This window comes from Mus musculus, chromosome 11 (assembly GCF_000001635.26).
Source record: "Mus musculus strain C57BL/6J chromosome 11, GRCm38.p6 C57BL/6J".
NCBI lineage: Eukaryota > Metazoa > Chordata > Mammalia > Rodentia > Muridae > Mus > Mus musculus.
In genome coordinates, this window is record NC_000077.6 from 102,106,204 (window position 1) to 102,126,620 (window position 20,417).

At 48.1% G+C, this 20,417-nt stretch overlaps 1 protein-coding gene, 1 long non-coding RNA gene and 2 pseudogenes across 3 annotated transcripts in view; 2 read left to right on the plus strand and 2 right to left on the minus strand.

The window, feature by feature from the left end:
- Positions 1 to 472: 472 nt before the first annotated feature.
- Pyy (peptide YY) lies at positions 473 to 1,629 on the minus strand. Of its 2 annotated transcripts, none has more exons than NM_001346771.1 (4): positions 1,538 to 1,629; positions 962 to 1,149; positions 764 to 853; positions 473 to 663 (listed from the first exon to the last, which is right to left on the minus strand). In NM_001346771.1, exons 2-4 carry the CDS (start codon positions 1,147 to 1,149, stop codon positions 639 to 641), a joined length of 303 nt encoding a protein of 100 aa, NP_001333700.1. In that variant the 5' UTR covers positions 1,538 to 1,629; the 3' UTR covers positions 473 to 638. The 2 variants fall into 2 exon arrangements, with proteins under 2 accessions (NP_001333700.1, NP_663410.1); NM_145435.1 differs by having other exon boundaries at positions 770 to 853; positions 1,538 to 1,573.
- Gm11584 (predicted gene 11584) lies at positions 6,694 to 7,541 on the minus strand (annotated as a pseudogene).
- Gm39394 overlaps positions 17,005 to 20,417 on the plus strand; it is an 11,386-nt gene continuing 7,973 nt past the window's right edge. The window contains exons 1-2 of the long non-coding RNA XR_880225.3: positions 17,005 to 17,532; positions 19,140 to 19,269. This is a non-coding gene — a long non-coding RNA (predicted gene, 39394). The remainder of the gene's footprint in view (positions 17,533 to 19,139; positions 19,270 to 20,417) is intronic.
- Positions 17,846 to 18,454, plus strand: Gm11585 (predicted gene 11585; annotated as a pseudogene).

A 20,417-nucleotide genomic window follows, 5' to 3' on the forward strand; every position in this document is an offset into this window, starting at 1 on the left:
TCCCACTGTTGCTGAAAGAATGGAGACCTCTACACTCCTGCTGCTTCTCCTGCTCAAGGTGCGAGGGAAGTGACTTCTGCACCCATTCCATATCGCCTCTCCAAGGTCTCTTCCTTCAGGGTCTCATCCTAGATGCCATCTTCCAGTTCTCCACGGCTGCTCAGGGCAACTCCCCAGGGAGTGGTGTCTAGCCTTCCCCCAGATGCTCTCCTGGACCTTAAACTCCTCTCCATCCACACCCTTTTGCCTCCTCCCGTTCAGAATCCACTGCACCCACTCTCCTAGGCTCCCTTCCCCCCAGAGTGCCTTCCCAGGTCCTTTGGGAGCCCCTGGCTGAGATGAGGTTTCTATGTTAAACTTCCCCACCATGCCCTCTCCTTGTCCTCAGAGTCATTTTCTTAGCCACCTGTCTTTCCTGGGGCTCAAGTCACCTTACACACTGACGCTTCAGGATGGAAAAAACACACGGGTATTTTGTGCGAAATTTGCTTTTTATTTAGGGACAGGGAAATGAACACACACAGCCCTCCAGTCTGGGTGTCCGAGACACCGAGATATGAAGTGCCCTCTTCTTAAACCAAACATGCAAGTGAAGTCGGTGTAGTTAACACATCTCGCAGGAGGCCTTGGGGGAGTCTTCACCACTGGTCCAAACCTTCTGGCCTGCAGGAGGAAAAGGAAATGAATTGAATAGGAAGGCAGGGTTGTAAGTGATGGGGGCAGGCCACACTCCAGGGCATGAGTGGGGAGGGGTGTTTTCTACCGAGACCTGAAGGGGAGGTTCTCGCTGTCGCTGTCGTCTGTGAAGAGCAGTTTGGAGAACAGAGCTGCGGGGACATCTCTTTTTCCATACCTGGGGGCGGGACCACAAAGGGGGCGTGGTCAGGCCTCCAGGTGGATCTGGGGAGAGGAAGCAACCCCGGTGGCTGGGGTCCACCCGCCTGCCCTCTCCAGCGCTCACCGCTGCCGGGTGACCAGGTTGAGGTAGTGGCGCAGGGAGGCGTAGTAGCGGCTCAGCTCCTCCGGGGAGGCGTCTTCGCCGGGAGCCTCTGGTTTGGCAGGGTAGGCGTCCACCAGGGCTCCCAGACAGGCGAGCAGGATTAGCAGCATTGCGACCGTGACGGGCCAAGGCCTGCGCACCGCCACCATCTAGGAGGAAAGCTTTGGTGGGTGGGTCATTCTGAACCTGGATCCTCCAAGGCGGGAGGCGTCGGGCCCACGTCTCAATAATCTGTTTGTCCCAACCACAGGATTCACCTAGTCTTCTACCGCCTTGCACCATCTCTAGCCTCAGTTTCCCCATCTGTCAGACAGCTGTAAGTCCTGCTTGCCTCCCCACTCCCGCTAATACGCAAAGAGGTAGATGAGGGAAGAAAGCTGCGATGACACCCGAGTGCCCCACCGGCTTCTCCATCTCACCTCAGCTAAACCCTGCCCACCCAGCTCGCAACCACTCAGTCCCAGTTTCCAGAGACCCGACCTCAGTTTCCCCACAAAATATCATGATACCAGACTATTCCTGATCCCAGTCACTCACAGCAGCTACAGCTTCCGAAGCAAGATGAGCAGGAGGAGATGGAAGGTGGGAGAAGCTCGAAGGCTCGACAGCTACTGAACTCCGTGGCCTCTGCTCAGAGCTTCCCTGCGGGGCTTATATCCCACTTGGAAAGGGAGGGGGGAGTCCAGGGGAGGGGAGCCAGCAGGGGAGGGCTTGTCTCCTCCCTCCCTCCACCCCTGCCAATCGCTGACTTTACACCCAGCCAGTACGTGCTGTCTCTCCACCTCAGCAGAAGCTGAGGGGGCAGTCCCATCTTCGGACTGGGGTCCTTCTGGAAAGGGTGCCTTGCCTGAATCCGGTGTTCACCCTAAGGCAATCTAGAGTTTGGATCTAGACTAATAAGGCAAAACCAGGAGTGAGATCCCATCTTCCTTAGCCTGTTCATAGGATGGGATGGAGATGGGAAATGCCGTTCCTCCAGCCTGTGCAACCTGGGATAGCTCCTTTCTGGAAGCAGCCCTGTGTGCTTCTGTTTGGAGAAGGTCCCAGGGCTGACTGGACCTGTGGGGGAAGACTTTTTCTGCTGAAGGCAGAGATAGGATCATGTGTCCTCGCCTCCCAACCTGGTTATGACATTGTAAGGATGAGGCTTCACTGGACAGACATTCCATTGTGTCCTTTCTCCATTGAAAGAGAGACAGGGAGGTAAAAACCTAGTTCACTTTGCAGAAGCAGCTTCATCAGCTGCTTGCATAGTTCAGCTTAGAACAGTCAGACTCGGGACGGGCCAGCTACACACCCCTGACAGAGTGCCCTCCCAAGGCAGAAGCCCTTCTCTGACCAAGAGACCTTCAGGACATAGCTGTCTTTTGCAACTGATGCCAAGGTGACACAGGGCATGACACTGTTTAAGCCCACTACAGCCATCTCTGGACTCTGGGGCCCACGAGGGAAGGCCTGCAGAAGAGGGGCAACCATAAATGATTATTTAGCATGGATTTTGTGCTGCGTAACACATCAATTCCTGCACAATATCCAGAGTGTCCCATCAGTGAGAAAGCAGAAGTTCTGAGGGGCCATCCATGGCTCTAATGGGACAAGGACAGACAAACCGGAGGGAACAGTCTTCTCAGTGCTGACAGTGGATAGGCGTGTGACCCGGAAGCTCAGGAGTTACACTCGGGGGCAGGAGTGGGCAGTGTCAGCCTACTCTGATTGGCTGAGAGAGGGAAGGACCCCAGACCACCAGCCCCATGGGGAAGAGCCCTATCAGACCCACCTGCTTAACCAAGAAGAGAGGACCATAGGAAGTCCAACCCTTTCTGGGTCCTTCTCCCAGCCCTGCCAGAGTCTCCACCACTTCTAGCCCATGGAAACAGGGAGAACCATCTTGCCCAGGCCCCTAGTTCTGGGCCAGCCCTTCCAATTCCCAGGACAGATGGCTGTGGATGCTATTTTTAGAACTCACCTGAGATGGAGCATCCAGGGCTTCTTCAATCACCTTTTTTATGGGTTCAGTCACCTGCACTCTCCGGAAATGGATCCTTATCAGCCAGCCAGGTCCCACAGGGGCCCCCCTGTAACAGAAGAAGAACTGGGACATCCTGCTGAGCACGGAAGTGGAAAAGATCAGGATGAGAGGACATGTAGCCCAGCCTTGGAGAAAAGAGAGACACAGTTCTCCTTAGGGAGCCTGTATCTGGAGGTCAAGTCACAGCTTTGTCCTCCAAGGACCCTCATCTCAGGAGAGCCACATCCATGGGGACGCCCAGTCTTTTTTTTTTTTTTTTCTGGTATTTTTGAGACAGGGTTTCTCTGTATATCCCTGGCTGTCCTGGAACCCACTTTGTAGACCAGGCTGGCCTTGAACTCAGAAATCCGCCTGCCTCTGCCTCCCAAGTGCTGGGATCAAAGGTGTGAGCCACCACCACCCAGCAGGGACTCCCAGTCTTAAAAGACCCCAGAACAGTTACAGAGAGGCCAGCCGATGTTCTGTTTGGAGAGAAGATAACAGAAGTACAAGAATTCTAACCCTTTAGGGAAAACCAAATGTCGTGGGATGACATGACAGGTGCTCGCTCAGGAGAGGATAACCTGGGTGCTGGCTAGGGCAGGTGTGATCACAGAGGCTGGAGCCTAGATAGACAAGGACACTATAGGCTACAAGGGACAGGAGATGGGAATGGGCATTTGGTAGTGAGGAGGTTGCAGGTGCACCAACCCCAGACAGAGACAAAGGAGCTTGTAAGAGGAACACAGAGAGTGGGGGGGGGGAGGGGATTGGGGGGGTGGGTATGGGGGACCTTTGGGATAGCATTGAAAATGTAAACGAGGAAAATACCTAATTAACAAAAAAAAAAGGAACACAGAGGATCTGCCATGCCTGAATGTCCCTACCCCCCTACCTCCCCAGCCCTCAACCCTGGTCTTAGGGAATGCAAGGTTCAAGGAAAGAAGAAAAGGGGAAAGGGTGGAGAAGCCAGAGGATATAAGGAAAGGCCTAGATGCCTAGATTCAGTGTATGAAAGCAAGCTGAGCCCAAGGGGGTGTCCCTCAGTGTGGACCAGGAACCAGCCTCCCCCATCCTCACAAAGCCCCTCTGTGCATCTTGGTATTCCCTCCATGCCCCAATTACAGGACAGGCCTTCTAGTCATTAATCACCACCCCCTCATCAAAGACTTAATTAACTGTTGATTAGTGGGGAGGATGTCTCAGCCCTCGATCAATAGACTTGGCTGGCCCCACTGAGTGCCCCCCATCATCATCGACCGGTGACTCAGCCTCCATGAGACAAGTCTGCAAACTGGGTGACGACACCTGTGAGGGCAAACTTCCAAAACAATTGTTACTGTGCACTTGAGACCAGGACCAGCCTCCAACCTCTCCTTGAAGGATACAGAGACAGAATTGCTGGGATTCCATTGCTCTTCGTCCTCAGAGGACATAATAAAAACCAACCCAGGTCAAGGAGGTTAGAGACCTGAACCTCGGAAAATCACTCGTCTTGTCTAGTCATATCAAGTCCACTTATCCTAAGTGACTTAGCCTTCTGTAACATACCAGTGGTCACCCGAACCCAGTATCTACAACAGGACCTCTGATAGACAGGACATTGCCAATGACTCCTCCCCAAGCAAAGTCACTGGCAGGAAAGAGTCATTCCTTACAGACGTGGGTGCATAACCTGTAATCCCAGCACTAGAGGGATCTCAAGTTCCAGGCCAGCCTGGGCTATGTAATGTCACCTTGTTCAGAACAAAATAACAAGAGGAAGTGGTGGTGTGTCTCGGGTCTAGTTCTTACTTAGCATGCACAGATCTCAGAGATTGACCCCCAGCATTAGCAGGGATCCCCACCACACATCTAGAACCCCCAGTACTCCAGATGTAGAAGCAAGATCGGAAGTTTAGCGTGTATGTTTTTGGCTATATTAAGAGCTTGAGGCTATCCCAGGATATCTTAATTATGGTCACTATGGCATGATGAAACACAGTAACCAAAGGAAGTTGGGGAGGCAGACTTTATTTGGCTGACACTTCCACATCACAGTTTAACTCTCAAAGAACATCAGGACAGGAAATGAATCAGGGCAAGAACCTGGAGGCAGGAGCTGATGCAGAGGCCATGGAGGGATGCTGCTTACTGGCTTGCTCCTCATGGCTAACTCCTCCTGCTTTATTGTAAAACCCAGGACCACCAGCCCAGGGATAGCACCACCCAAGATGGGTTGAGTCCTCCTCTGTCAATCACTAATGAAGAAAATGGGCTACAGATGTATCTTATGGAGGCATTTTCTCAATTGAGCTTCCCTCCTTTCAGGTGATTCTAGCTTGTATAATGATGACATAAAACTAGCCAGGATGGAGACCCTGTCTAGAAAGGATGAAAGGCCAGAGGTGGGGGAAGGAAAGAAGAGGAAATCTGGTAAAATAGCTCAGCAGGTAAAGGTACTTGCCACCAACCCTGATGACCAGAATTGAACCCAAGCAGATTTAGTCAAGGCATAATCTGGTGACCATAGTCTCAGTTTCAATTCTTCAAGATGTCCAAAGACGTCCCTGTCACCTGAGGAGACAGGCTGGTTCTCAGGAGATGGTGACTCATTCTCCAGGGTACAAGCCCCACCCTTGTGGATGGTTGCCCTCATCTGGGAATGAGCCAGCAAGGCTCCGTTGTTCCTGGAACCCAAGGTAATGGCAGGTTTGGAAGCTCTGGTTATCTCCGTGTCTTCCGTTTAAGAGGATGAGATAAGTCTGCAGACGGTCCCTGATGCTTAACGTGTCTATGCAGAGCTGGGCAGGGATTTCCCCCAAAGTAAGAGATACTGAGTGAAAACAGACACCAGAGAGGGATGGGCAGTCTTTAACGAGATGGTTTCTAAGTACCTTTTAGAACAGGACTGTAACAAATCTAAAAACTTAATCCATTCAAATTTGTTGCTAAGGAAAAGCAGGCATGAGGGTGTGTGAGACGGCTCAACTGGTAAAGGCCCTAGCTCTGCAGGCCTGAGTTCTATCCCTGGAACCGGCATAAAGGTGGAAGAAAAGAGTCAACTCCACAAAGCTGTCCTCTGACCACACATGCACTGGGGCACATGTACACACACACACACACACACACACACACACCACACCACACCACACCACACCACACCACACCACACAAGTTAAAAAAGAAAATAGAAAAAGAGAAATCTTTCCAGCACAGACAATACATTTGGCCGGTGGTGGGGAGTTTGTTTGTTTGCTTGTTTGTTTGTTTTGTTGTGTTTTTAGACTAGGTTTTATTTTGTAGTCCTGGATGACCCGGACCTCACAATGTAGATCAGGCTAGACTTGAAATCGTACAAATCCACCTGTTTCTGCCTTCCAAGTACTGGAATGAAAAGTGTGTGCCACCACACTCAGCAAACGTCTTTTTTTAAAGAAGCAGGATTTAATTTAATTTCTGATTCTTCTTCTTCTTTTTTTAAGATTTATTTATTTTATGTACATGAGTACACCATTACTCTCTTCAGAGAGGCCACCTCTGGCCTTCAGACGCACCAGAAGAGGGCATCAGATCCCATTACAGATGGTCGTGAGCCACCCTGTGGTTGCTGGGAATTGAACTCAGGACCTCTGGAAGAGCAGTCGGTGTTCTTAACCGCTGAGCCATTTCTCCAACCCTTCTGATTCTTCTATTAAAAACCCTGTGTGGTAAACACAGCTGGAACCTGGGATCTCTGCATGGAGACTCTCTGTGGGTTTCACAAGATGGCTGGATTTCTGCTAGAGAGACTTAGTTAAACTTGCTCTTTTCCCAGAGATCCCAGGTCAGATGGCTGTGTGTAGCTCTTAGATAGATCAAAGGTGGCCTGGCAACATTGCTCAGAGTGACAGTGTAGTCCCTGAATAATGTGTAGCAGACAACAGTGCCAGCCAGGCACCCCACAGCTGCAGCAGCAGCTCTTTGGGCATGGCAGCCGAGACAGTGCTTGTGTCTCTGGGGCCAGAGATGAATCCCACCAGAACAGAGCCACAGCAGCCTGTTGCCTGCATGGTCAGTGTGGGGTTTATCCACCCTGTTGCCCTGGCAGCCTCTCTGCACCGAGACAATGAAAAGATGGACAGAGATGTGGTACCTCAGATGGCAGAGGCTACCTTTCTCGGAACACTTAACATTCACACCAACGTGACCATGGCAGTTCCCAACAATGACAAAAGCCTTGAACCTGAGTCTACTTCCGCACTGCCATGGTAACAGAGCCTCATCCCTAAGGGATGCGGCTAGGAGAAGACAATGGCTTCTGACTCCTTGATGGACAGGGAGAACAAATGGATCTCTGCCAGGGGTTTGATCTTTATGTCCTTAACCAGGTGGCCCAACTTGATGAAGATGCAGTCCTTGTCTTCAGTTTGCCTTATGATTTGTTGTTTGTTGTTGTTGTTGCTGCTGTTGTTTTCAAGACACGGTTTCTCTGTATAGCCCTGGCTGTCCTGGAACTAGTTCTATAGACCAGACCGTCCTTGAACCCACAGAGATACGTCCACCTCTGCCTCCTGAGGGCTGTGATTAAAGGCAGACGCCCAGCCCTTGTCTTCACTTTTACCTTCACCAGCCTGGCAGTCTCAGCTCCAGATGCTCCTGAAGCCCCTATGAGGTCACCTGTGAGCACCTCCCAATGCTGCTTCTCACCATCTGCCCACCAGGTCGTTCTGGGCATGGGTGCCACCCTGCATTTGGTGTTTTGCTGTGAAAGAGGCAATATCTTTAAGATTTAGAGGGTGGCACATGCCCCAGCACACGTGAGGAGGTCAGAGGAGCTAGTTCGCTCCATCCACCTTGCTCTGAGGCAGCACCTCTTTTGTTGCTACAGCACACGCATGTGAGCGCGCATGTGAGCGTCGGGCCAGTTCTCCTGTCTGAATTGCTCCTAACGACAGATGTGTGCCTCTGGATGTTAGTGAACGCTCTCGGGGTTGAACTCGGGTTGTCAGGCTTTCATGCTGAACCCTCCTCCTGACTGAAATGTGTCTTAACGCTACGTTTGTATGCTTCCCCGATGGGATGAACCTTTCCTATGTTGTAAAGCCACTTCCTTAGCTGTAAGAAAGATTCAATTAGAAAGAATTATTCCCGCTTAATAACTATTTACTAAGCAAATTACTAGACTCCATAGTGATTAAGTAATTGCTTCTGAGCAAATCACTAAATTAATAGAGGAATTCATCTTCCTGGACAAACACTGAAATCTATTTATGAAATGTGACAACGTTGCACAGGGTGGCCGTTGTGCCTACGACCTCCCGTCTTCTGAACCGAAGGCTAAATGGACAGATGATGCCACAAAAATAAAATCAGAGCCGGGTGTGGTGACGCATGCCTTTAATCCCAGCACTTGGGAGGCAGAGACGGGCGGATTTCTGAGTTCGAGGCCAGCCTGGTCGACAAAGTGAGTTCCAGGACAGCCAGAGCTATACAGAGAAACCCTGTCTGGAAAAGCCAAAAAAATAAATAAAGAGAGAAAGAAAGAAAGAAAGAAAGAAAGAAAGAAAGAAAGAAAGAAAGAAAGAGAGAGAGAGAGAGAGAGAGAGAGAAAGAAAGAAAGAAAGGAAGGAAGGAAGGAAGGAAGGAAGGAAGGAAGGAAGGAAGAAAGGAAGAAAGGAAGAATAAAAAATAAAATAAAATAAAATCAGTGGCCAAAAACTGACGGAAGCAGCCAGCTTTCTTAGCAAGAGTACTCCCGATAGCCCTCCTAAACCTGGAAGTTTCTCGTTCTGCAAAACAATTAGTTCCTTATAAAATATAGTTAATGCACATTTTATAAGAATGAATGTGAACTGTTTTAGTTATCTCTGCTAGAAGACTTTTTTTTTTTTTTTAATCACAGCTGTAAATTCAGGATTGATCACACTCTTTCCATGGCGAATTCGCAGCCGGCAAGAGACTCATCTGAGGTGGGAATTTCTGGAAACTCGCTATGTCGTATGTTTTGATGGGGCACACAGGTGAGAGGGTGTTATGCTGAAGCAGACGTGTAAGAGGACGCGTGATGTTTAGAAAGAATGTAAACATGGCCACACAGACAGCGGGAGGAGGCTCTGGCATTGATTCGTCTTGCCTAGCGCATCACTGATCTTCGCTTGCTGTGACTTTGTAGAGAATAACTCACCAAAGAACTTCTTGTGATATTTCAGCAACTTCTTGCTGCTTCTGTGGACTCAGACTGGCAGAACCTTCCGGGTTTCTTGGGGACTGAACTGCCACTGGTGATTCATGAGAGGTGATTGCCTAGTGACCTGGATTGCTGAATCGCCCCCAAAGAACTGTTTCTAAACAGGCCCGCAACCCCATTTCCTTTTTTTTTTTTTTTTTTTTTTTCGAGACAGGGTTTCTCTGTATAGCCCTGGCTGTCCTGGAACTCACTCTATAGACCAGGCTGGCCTCGAACTCAGAAATCTGCCTGCCTCTACCTCCCAAGTGCTGGGATTAAAGGCATGCACCACCATGCCTGGCTCCCCATTTCCTACTAACATTTCTTTTCCACTACCTTTGGCAGGTGGTGGGCTAGAAGGGAGGTTGAAACATTTAAGAACCCTTATTAAAGTAGGTTTTGAAAAATCAAAGCCAATATTCATTCACTCATCAAATCAAAAACAAATACATCTACTCCAGTTTTTAGCTTTGGAGGGGCCTATTTTATCTCTGCCAAAAGTGGGCCTGGAGAGATGGGCCGGTGATGGAGACCACTTGCTGCTTCTGCAGAAGACTTGGGTTTGAGTCCCAGCACCCTCGTGATGGCTCACAACCATCATTACTCCAGGTCCAGGGGGATTCCATGCCCTTACCTTTGCGGTCAGTGGCAAGTATGTGGTGTGCATGAATGCATGCATATATACATACATACACACACACACACACACACACACACATACATGTGTGCAGGCAGGCAAAACACCCATATACATTTTTTAAATCTCATAAAATGAATAAATAAATATACCAAAAGAAACTCTATTTGGGGGGGGGGGCACTTCTAGATTTAGCCAAAAAAACAATAGAACTTCTCCCTACAAGTAAAAGGAAGAATATTAGCTTGTTTCGACGAATTGACTTACTGGGTGGTTATTGATATTAGAAAAGATGAAATACAACAAACTCCTGGACACAGCTGTGGACCCCTCGAGCTGCTTATCTCTCCTGTCACAGCATCATCTGTCCTGATGATCGCCTGCCCTACAGAATGGGACCTAGCCACACCCGCCATGCACACAAAGTCCTACTTATCAGAGTGACCTAATGAACTCACGTTCCAGATGGTATAACCTACCGTCAATGCTTGCCACACTCAGACTTCCACATACCCTGGAACATCTGCTGAACTAACCTCGTCCCTTCCTTCTTCCCTTCCTTCCTTCCTTCCTTCCTTCCTTTATCCCTTTTTTTTCTTTCTCTTCCCCTTCCTCCCTTCCTTCCTCCCTTCCTTTCTTCCTTCCTTCCTTTCTTTCTCTCTTTCTCTCCTTCTTCCTGACAGGGTTTCACTGTGTAGATCAGGCTAGCCTCCGATCCACAGAGAGCAGCAGCCTCTATCTGAAGATTGATGAGATTAAAGGCATGCACCACCACGATCAGCTTCAGTTGACTCGTATTAGGGATACCCAAACATTTTGAGCTAACCATTTTTCTCTAAATTATACAAAACCAACCAGCTGCCAATGACAACAGCGCTCCTGGTGTTTCCATTTAAAAAATCATAATAATAAAATGCTGGAGCTAAGATGAGGGCACTGTAGATGGAAATGTGAGACTAGGAACTCCAAAACACACTGAATTTGCTGAAAAGAAGGGAGACATTACTTAGAAAAGGATCCGTGCTGCTTTTTTAAAGAATACAGAGGGCCGACAAAATGGCTTAGCAGGTAAAGGTGCCTGCGGCCAAGACTGATGGCCTGAGTTTGATCTTCCAGATTCCCAGGGTAGAAGGAGAAAACCAACTCCCACAAGTTGTCCTCTGACCTTTACATGCACAATGTGACACATGCACACACACACACACACACACACACACACATACACACATACGCACATACGCACATACGCACATACGCACACACTTACACATGCACACACTCACACATGTACACATGAACACATTCACACATGCACACACTCACATGTACACACACACACATGCACACACTCACACATGCATGCACACATGCATGTGCACGCACACAAACAAATAAATCATTTTTGAAAATGAGATCACAGGGCATAAAGCATCCTTGGCCTCCACAGGCACAAACTGCTCTGCCAACAGAGGTGGCTGTGAGTGACATTCTAAGAAAAACAGAAGCCACGCCTATGTTAAAGAGTCTAAGAGGCCGATTGACTGATTATGGGAACTGGAGTTCCCAGGAAAAAGCCACACCTCAGCTAAGGGTTGCACAGGGCTGGAGGGTTGATGTGGTAGCTGTGGATAGGTTTGGAAACTGCCTTGACGTAGGACTTTCCTTTTACAAAAATTTCCTAAAGCCATATCCACATCGGGACACGTTATTTGGGGCAACCTAACTCTACACATGTTCCTGGGTCATGAGCACTCATGCTTCACATCTCTTTCTGCCTGCGAGGTGATAATAAGAGCTTCAGGCTACAGAGCTAGAACGTTGAAGATCCACAGTCAAAATGAGCTTGGTCTAATTTCATTCACCTGGGTTGCCCACCCCTGTATCTTACCTAACCCTGTTAAACATCAAGTAAAACCATGGGGTGTTTTGTTTGTTTGTTTGTTTGTTTGTTTGTTTATGGACAGAGCCTCACTATGTCGCCTTGGCTGGCTGGAACCTCATCGTGTAGCACACGCAAGCTGTCTCAGGCTCACTGAGATCTGTCTGTCCCTGCCTAGCGCTGGGATGGAAGGCGTGTGCCACCATGCCAGAGGGTAGATGCTGTCTTATTTATTCCGTTGTTTTGTTTTCACAGTGCAGGGCCATGGCCAGGGCCCAAGACCTGAGGAGTGCTAGACAAATGTTTGACTGCTGAGCCAAACACCAAGAGATACCATCTTTTTTAAAAGCAATAGAAAAGGGGAGGTGGAGACTGGAGAGATGGCTCATCTGTTAATAGCTTCTGCTGCTCTTGCAGAGAACCCAGGTTCAGTTCTCAGCATCCACGTGGCTTCTCACAACCACTTTTAGCTCCAGCTCCAGGGGATCTGACACTCTCTTCTGGCCTCCCCAGACACCACATATATGTGGCATGCATTCACACACACACACACACACACACAAATAAATAATAAATAAAATAGAGATATGCCATTAAAAAGGGGGGCTGAAGAGGTGCTCAGTAATTCAGAACACTTGTGATTTCCAGCAACCACAAGGTAGCTGACCACCACTTGGAACTTCAGTTCCAAGGGACCCAACTCCCTCCTTTGACCTCTGGAAGCATCAGTCATGTGCATAGTACTCATTCATACATACACATGTACATGCCATCAAAAACACTCACCATACACACAAAAGTAAAGTTTAAAAATAATTTTAAAGTAAGAGATTGGGCCTAGTAGCACATCCTGGCACTTGGGAGGCAGAGGCAGGAGGATTGCTGACAGTCGAGCCCAGCCTGGTTTACATAGTGGTGTCCAGGCTATCAAGGGCTTCATAAGGCCCCCTGATACGATGAGGAATCACACCTATGAGGACGCTGCAGTGATGACTACTGACAGAGCTACTGTAATATTCTTGCCAATGATAGTGTGAGGCAGGGACGGGGTGGGGGCTGCAAAGAGGATGGCTGTTCAAGAAAAATACTTCTGCATCTTCTAAAATGAAACGTAGTCTTATAAAAACAAATGCATGTATGTATGACCCAGAAATCCAGGGTTATTAGTCTTTGGGAAGTGCAGGTACATGGCCACACAAAAACCCAAGCATAGCTGTTTGCAGCATCTCTGACTGCCAAAGCCTTCCAAGGGGGACTGAATAGTGTGTGACACCAACGGGGCTATCCACTTTTGGTCATAATAAGTGAACTATTGATAGTCAGAACAAATTGGGTTACTCTCTGAGGCTGACTAGGTAGGCTGCATGAACAAAGCCTGTCTCTGAAGTGTGCTTCCTGTGTCATCCCCCTTATGTGACATTTGACACGTAGAGAACAGATTCATGCTTACCAAAAAAGAGTGGGAACATAATGCTATTGGTCTGTGTCATAAAGATAGTTCAGTCTGTATAAGAATCCCTGCCTGAGGGTTAGAGAGATGGCTCATCTGTTAAGAGCAATGGCTGCTCTTCCAAAGGACCCAGATTCGATTCCCAGCACCATATGGTGGCTCACACCATCTATAACTCCGGTTCTAGGGCATCTGACGCCCTCTTCTGGCCTCCGCAGGCACTGCACACACGTGGTGCACAGATGTACATAGTTGTAAAACCACTACGAATATAAAATTTAAAATGTAGGGGCTGGAGAGATGGCTCAGAGGTTGAGAGCACTGACAGCTCTTTCAGAGGTCCTGAGTTCGATTCCCAGCAACCACATGGTGGCTCACAACCATCTAATATGGTATCTGATGCCCTCTTCTGATATGCAGGCGTACGTGCAGGCAGAACACTGTGTACATAACAAATAAATAAATCTTTTTTTAAAAACATAAATAAATAGCTGGGATGTAGTGGTGCGTGCCTTTAATCGTAGCACTCAGGAGACAGAGGCAGGCAGATCTCTAAGTTCAAGGCCAGCCTGGTCTACAGAATGAGTTCCAGGACAACCATGGCTACACAGAGAAACCCTGTTTAGAAAAATCAAAATCAAAACAAAACAAAAAAAATTTAGATAAATAAAGTTATTTCAGAAGTGTTCAGAATGGTATCTGAAAACCAGTAATCTCTCAAGAAGTGCCTTTCTACTGAGGGAATAATTCTTAGTTTCCTAGCTATAGTCCTCTAATGGTAAAGGAAACACCCAGGCATCCTGGGTGCTGCTTAAAGATTTTGTCCTTCCCTGGGGTCTGAGACCTCCATTGGGTCACAACCTAGGTGATGCTTCTGTGTAAGCTGGGGGTAGCAAGGTCAGATCATGGTGGGCAGCCCTCACCCATCCTCCCCAGTGCAGAGGTGGGTGAGAGGGACAGATGGCAGGACAAGGCTGGGTGGGAGGGACAGACAGATCTCACAAGGCTAGGATGACTTATGGGGTCGAGTGGAAATGCAGGGCGGTTGGGCAGAACCAGGGGGGCCAGGAAAAATTTACCGAATGTTCAGAGCCTACCCCAGCTTGGAATCTGGCTTTGGGGCTAGATCAAACGTGCTCCAGGGGGAGCAAGATGGCTCAGTGGTTCAGGAGTTTGTTCAAGAGGCTGATGCGTTAAGATCAAGACCTAGAGCCCACAAGGGGGAAGGAGGAAACCAGTGTCACAAAACTGTCCTCTAACCTCTATGTGGATGGCACGGTCATTCTACACACATCACACAAACACCACACACACACTAATAATGATAATGATATGATGGTGGTGGTGGTGGTGGTGGTGGTGGTGGTGGTGGTGACAACGACTACTTCAAACCTTGCCTTTCTCCCTCACCAGGTCTCTGTGGTCTGAGCCTCGAGGCATCTTCAGCCTCCATTTTGCTCTCTGAGATAAGACAGCCAAAGTGGCTAAATAGTTCTGAGTGACTATTTAATCGTGTGTAATGCCTGTCAGGGTGTCTCGATGTTCCAGCCCATCCTAAGTGCCCAGAGCTTTACTCACTATTGTTTACATAGGCAGGATGTCTCTAAATGTGAACAGTAAGTTTCTTTTGTTGTCTCTAAAGGTTCTGAGAATAGAAGCCAGGCCTAAGTTCTTCAACCCAGAAGCCAGAGCCCTGCCATGGGTGGCCTTTGTTGGCTATTTTTTTTTCAGTTTTATTTTGTGGGGAGTTTAATAGACTATTTGACAGTTGCTGAGATGTAGGTGAGTCACTTTTCTTTCTTTCATCTGTAGTTTTTATTTTCTTTCTTTCTTTGATCTGTAGTTTTTTTATTTTTCTACAGAAGATACAGATTACTTTGGTAATTAAAAATAAATGGAAGCCAGGCATGGTGGTACACACCTTTAATCCCAACACTCAAGAGGCAGGGGCAGGCGGATCACTATGAGTTCAAGGTAAGCCTGGTCTACACAGGGAGGTCCAGGACAACCCAGGCTACATAGCAATACTTTGTCTCAAAAATAAATAAATAGGGCTGGAGAGACGGCTAAGCAGTTACGAGCACTGACTGCTCTTCTGAAGGTCCTGAGTTCAAATCCCAGCAACCACATGGTAGCTCACAACCATCCGTAATGAGAGCTGATGCCCTCTTCTGGGGTATCTGAAGACAGCTACAATGTACTTTCATATAATAAATAAATAAATAAATAAATAAATAGGAAAGGGGGCCTGGATATGTAGTTCAGTTGGTGCAATGGTGGCCGAGTACGCATGCACATGAAGCTCTGGCTTCTATCTCAATACCACATAAACCAGTCATGGTGACACATGATTGTAATCCCAGCCCTCAGGAGGTGAAGGTAGAAGGTTCGGATGTTCAAGGATATCATCAGCTATATATTGAGTTTGGAGATAGCCTGGGATATGTGAGATCCTGAGATAGATGGATGGATGGATGGATGGATGGATGGATGGATGGATAGATGATGGATGGATGGGTAGATAGATAGATAGATAGATAGATAGATAGATAGATGATAGATAGTTGATGGATGGATAGCTAGATAGATGATGGATGGATAGGTAGATAGATAGATGGATGGATGGATAGATAGATAGATAGATAGATAGATAGATAATGGATGGATGGATAGAGAGATAGATGATAGATGATGGATAGATAACGGATAGATAGATAAATAGATGATGGATGGATAGATAGAGAGATGATGGTTGGATAGATAGATAGAGCATCTGATTGTTGTTGCAGAGCTGGCTCGGGACACCAGACAAATACATATTCATACACACAAACAAAACATCCATACACATAAGATAAAATAAATAAATCTGAAATGGGGGGAATGGGCTGAGTCATGGTAAGACTTCCTGGCAGTCTCTGAGCCATGTCACCCACACATCTCTCTGTGTCCAGGGGGTGTCAGGAGATATTTTGCCGACTGCCTTACTGAAGTCCAGACACGGGAGTTTCCAGCACCCTGACCTCTGGCCACATAATCCCATCAGCACGGAAATCAGATCAAGCCAGAGTGATGTGTTTTTACCATCTCCTGCCTTTTGTTTTCACAATACCCCAAGTCCAAGGGCTGTGCAAAGGGTGTGGACTCCAGGATCTCACTGTTCTGGGTGCAAACTCACATGTAACCGTCACTGTGTGACTCTGGACACGTTGTCTGGCTTCTCTGAGCCTTATCATTTTTTTTTAAAAGATAAAACTGTTGCCTTGGGTTTGATTTCACTATTAAACAGTTAGTATATAATCACCCTGCCCTTCCCTGTCGAGCCGTGCTCTCCTTGGCTCTAAGGCTGGAAGCATATCCCAGCTCAGTGGAAGAGTGACTGTTTAGCATGCACAACACTCTGGGTTTGATCCTCAGCACCACAAGAAAACGAAGCGTAGTGATCCATGCCTGTTGTACCAGCACTGGGGAGGCTGAGGCAGGATTTTGAGGTGAGGGCTAGCCTGGACTACACATTGAAAGACTCTATCAGAAAGTTTTCCCTTCTACCTCTGTCCCCTGCCTCCCCTCTCTTTCCACAGTCTCACAGACTCTCCCCATACACTCACACCACTCACACTCCCTCATCCTTCACCCCAAGAGCAGTCTCTCTTCTCCCTAGACTTCCAGCCTGGGTGATAGGCCCAGTGTACACACACACACACACACACACACACACACACACACACACACCGGTCACCAGCATCCCCCATCTGTCATGTAGTCCAGCTTGCTCTGTGGCCTTCGATGGAAGCTGGGACAGGACAGGTGTGATGAAGCAGCCTGACTCATTTACTAGTTCTCTCGTTAGCAGCTTCATTAGTTCTGAGGGCTCTGTGGAAAGCCATTAGTGTGGCTCGCTCTGTGCCATCCATCAGAGAGGAGGGTGGTAATTGACAGCCAAGAGAGGAGAAAACAAGAAAATGACCCAACTCCCGCCCTCCTGCCGCCTCCCAGGAAGAACAAGGCTGAGACAGCTCCATAGAAACCGTCAGCCAGGGGCTCCCCCGGATACACTGACCTGTGGCAGGATGCAGGTGCACTGCCCCACCTCAGAGATGTCCTGTGACCTATTCTGATGCTTCCTCCTGTGACCTCTGACCTTTGGTGCCACTCATTTATGACTCTCTGGGTCTATCCTGTGCACCTCCCTCACCCTGCTCTGTCTCCGAGGTGTGGCTCTAAGGTCCCTAGGTCCTGCAGGCCAGTCCACAAACCATCTCTGCCACTCCTCCGGGGGATCATCTTCCTGAGTTTCTGTGCCAGGTTTGGACTATTCATGAAAAGCTCTGAAAACCGGTGCACCTGAGACCACAGCCCGAGGATATCCAGGTCAAAGAAGCAGCCAGGCAGGACATCTCCACAGACAGTCCCTTAGGAGACCCTAGGGCTCTGTGCCCCAGAGGGGAAAGCCATTTATAATTCATACTTATGTCCATTTTTATACGTGTGTGTGTGTGTGTGTGTGTGTGTGTGTGTGTGTGTGATGAATATGATATGGCATGCACTTGGAAGTCAGAGGACAACTTACAGAAATTAGTTCCTCCCTTCCACTGTGTATGTCATGGGGATCAAACTCAGGTCGTCAGACTTGGTGGCAAGCAATCTTGTCAACCCCTCACATCCATTTTAAAAATTAAATCGGGGTTTTCTACTTCCGGGTCAAAGCCATGGCGGTGGCAAATTCAAGTCCAGTCAATCCAGTGGTCTTCTTCGATGTCAGCATTGGCGGCCAGGAAGTTGGTCGCATGAAAATCGAGCTCTTTGCAGACGTGGTGCCTAAGACGGCAGAGAACTTTAGGCAATTCTGCACCGGAGAGTTCAGAAAAGATGGCGTTCCGATAGGATACAAAGGAAGCACCTTCCACAGGGTCATAAAGGATTTCATGATTCAGGGTGGAGATTTTGTTAATGGCGATGGCACTGGAGTCGCCAGTATTTACCGGGGTCCATTTGCGGATGAAAATTTTAAACTTAGACACTCTGCTCCAGGCCTGCTTTCCATGGCAAACAGTGGTCCCAGTACAAATGGCTGCCAGTTCTTTATCACGTGTTCTAAGTGTGATTGGCTGGATGGAAAGCATGTAGTGTTTGGAAAAATCATTGACGGACTTCTAGTGATGAGGAAGATCGAGTTCCAGGCTCCTTTGGGAAAGAGAGTTCAAGCTTGGACCCATTCATTAACCTGCCCAGCACTTACTGGGATTTTGGCTCTGATCCTGATGCCCACTGAATAAAATTCCACTTCTTGGCAAAAAAAAAAAAAAAAAAAAAAAAATTAAATCCCCAAAACAGCAATGGTGGGTAACTGGGAATTATTACTGGGCTGTCACCTCCTCTGGATCTCTGTCTGTGCTCCTCACTGTGGAATTCTCAAGAGCACTGGCACTGTCCCAACACATGTCCCTCTGCTCTGGGACCCAAGTCCAAGGCTCTAAGTTCCAGGCCACGGAAGGGACTTGCTAAGCTGTACTGAGGGAAGATGTGAACGGCCCTCAACTCACAGGAAGGGACAAACAAAAAAGACAAGGGCCCTGCTTTATCTCAGGTCACATGACTGTGACTTGCTCTACCTGGGATGCTGAGAGAGCCGCCTCCTTGACCCTGAGTAGATAGTATGACTGGGTGCGCTTTCTGGCTTCTCCTCATTGTCCCTAATGTCTTCCCAATTGATTGGTCAGATAAACCTTGATATAGCTAACACCTGGCCATTCTGAAATAAATATCCCGTACCTCAGCCTCCCTCAGGGCCATCTGCATGTCACTGAGCTGCGGCCAGTGAATCACTCGTGGGATCATGTTTGTTTATTTGTTTGTCTGTTTATGAGACAGGATCTCATGCAATCCAAGCTAGCCTCAAATGAGGCTCACAGAGCAATCAAGAATAACCTTGAACTTCTAATTCTCTTGCTTTGACCGCCCACATTCTGGTATTACAGGCACACACCGTCACCCCCATTTATCCAATGCCGGAGTTTGAAATCCAGACAAACACTCTCCCACCTGAGCTACATCGACAGTCGAGGATTAATTATATTTCTATGAGATGTTTTTGGAGGTGCCTTGAAGGTACGCTGTCTGTCGTATCTTTCTATCTGTTCAGGTGGCTAAAGCTCAAACCGCCACGTTGGCCCAGAAGGCAATGGCCAGCCATGCCTTTGGAATCCAGAGTGAAAAACATGAAGGATTCTAGATTCCTGACAATTCCCTCCCACACTAGCCCTAAGCCTCCATCCTCTGGACTTTTTTGTTTGTTTGTTTGTTTGTTTGTTTTTGTTTTTTGAGACAGGGTTTCTCTGTATAGTCTTGGCTGTCCTGGAACTCACTTTGTAGATCAGGCTGGCCTCGAACTCAGAAATCCACCTGTCTCTGCCTCCCAAGTGCTGGGATTAAAGGCGTGCGCCACCACTGCCCGGCTCCTCTGGACTTCTTACTGGAGAGAATAAAAACTGTATAACAGTTATTCTCTGTTGTGGTTCCCAGATCAGCAATAGCAGCTCCTGGCAACTGGTTAGAATCACAGCTTACAGGCCCATCGAGGACCTTCTGAAGCACAGAGACACACGTATACACACACGATACACATATGCACACATGCATGTATATACACGCACACATGCGTGCACACACACACTGTTTTCATATAATGTAGCTTCAGTATATCAAGTGCTGGGGGTCAGGTGTACCCCACAAGCCCAGCCACCAGCTTATGTTTAGTGAACCATAAAGTGATTCTGGTGCATGCTCAAGTTTGAGAACACTAACTTTTGGGGTGTCTGGGGGTGAGGGAGAATGCATGTACAGCTACGTGTGTATGCATGTGGAGACTAGCAGTCAACCTTGGTTACCATTCCTTGGAAACCACCCACCTTTTCGGAGTTTTAGGTTGTTTGGCTGGTTGATTTTTGAGACAGACTCTTCCTATATAATCCTGGCTGTTTTGAAACTCACTATGGAGACTAGGCTAGCCTTGAACTCACAAGAGATCAGAGTGCTGGGACTATAGGTATGTATCACTTCACTAGGTTTGTTTTGTTCTATAAGACTCTGTGTGTGTGTGTGTGTGTGTGTGTGTGATGTGTGTGCAAGTGCCCACAGAAACCAGAAACCAGAACAGGTCATCAGATCCTCCTGAGACTGGAATCACTGATGACTGGGAATCTCCTGACTTGGATGGTGGGAACTGAACTCAGGTCCTCTGGAAGAATGGCAAGAGC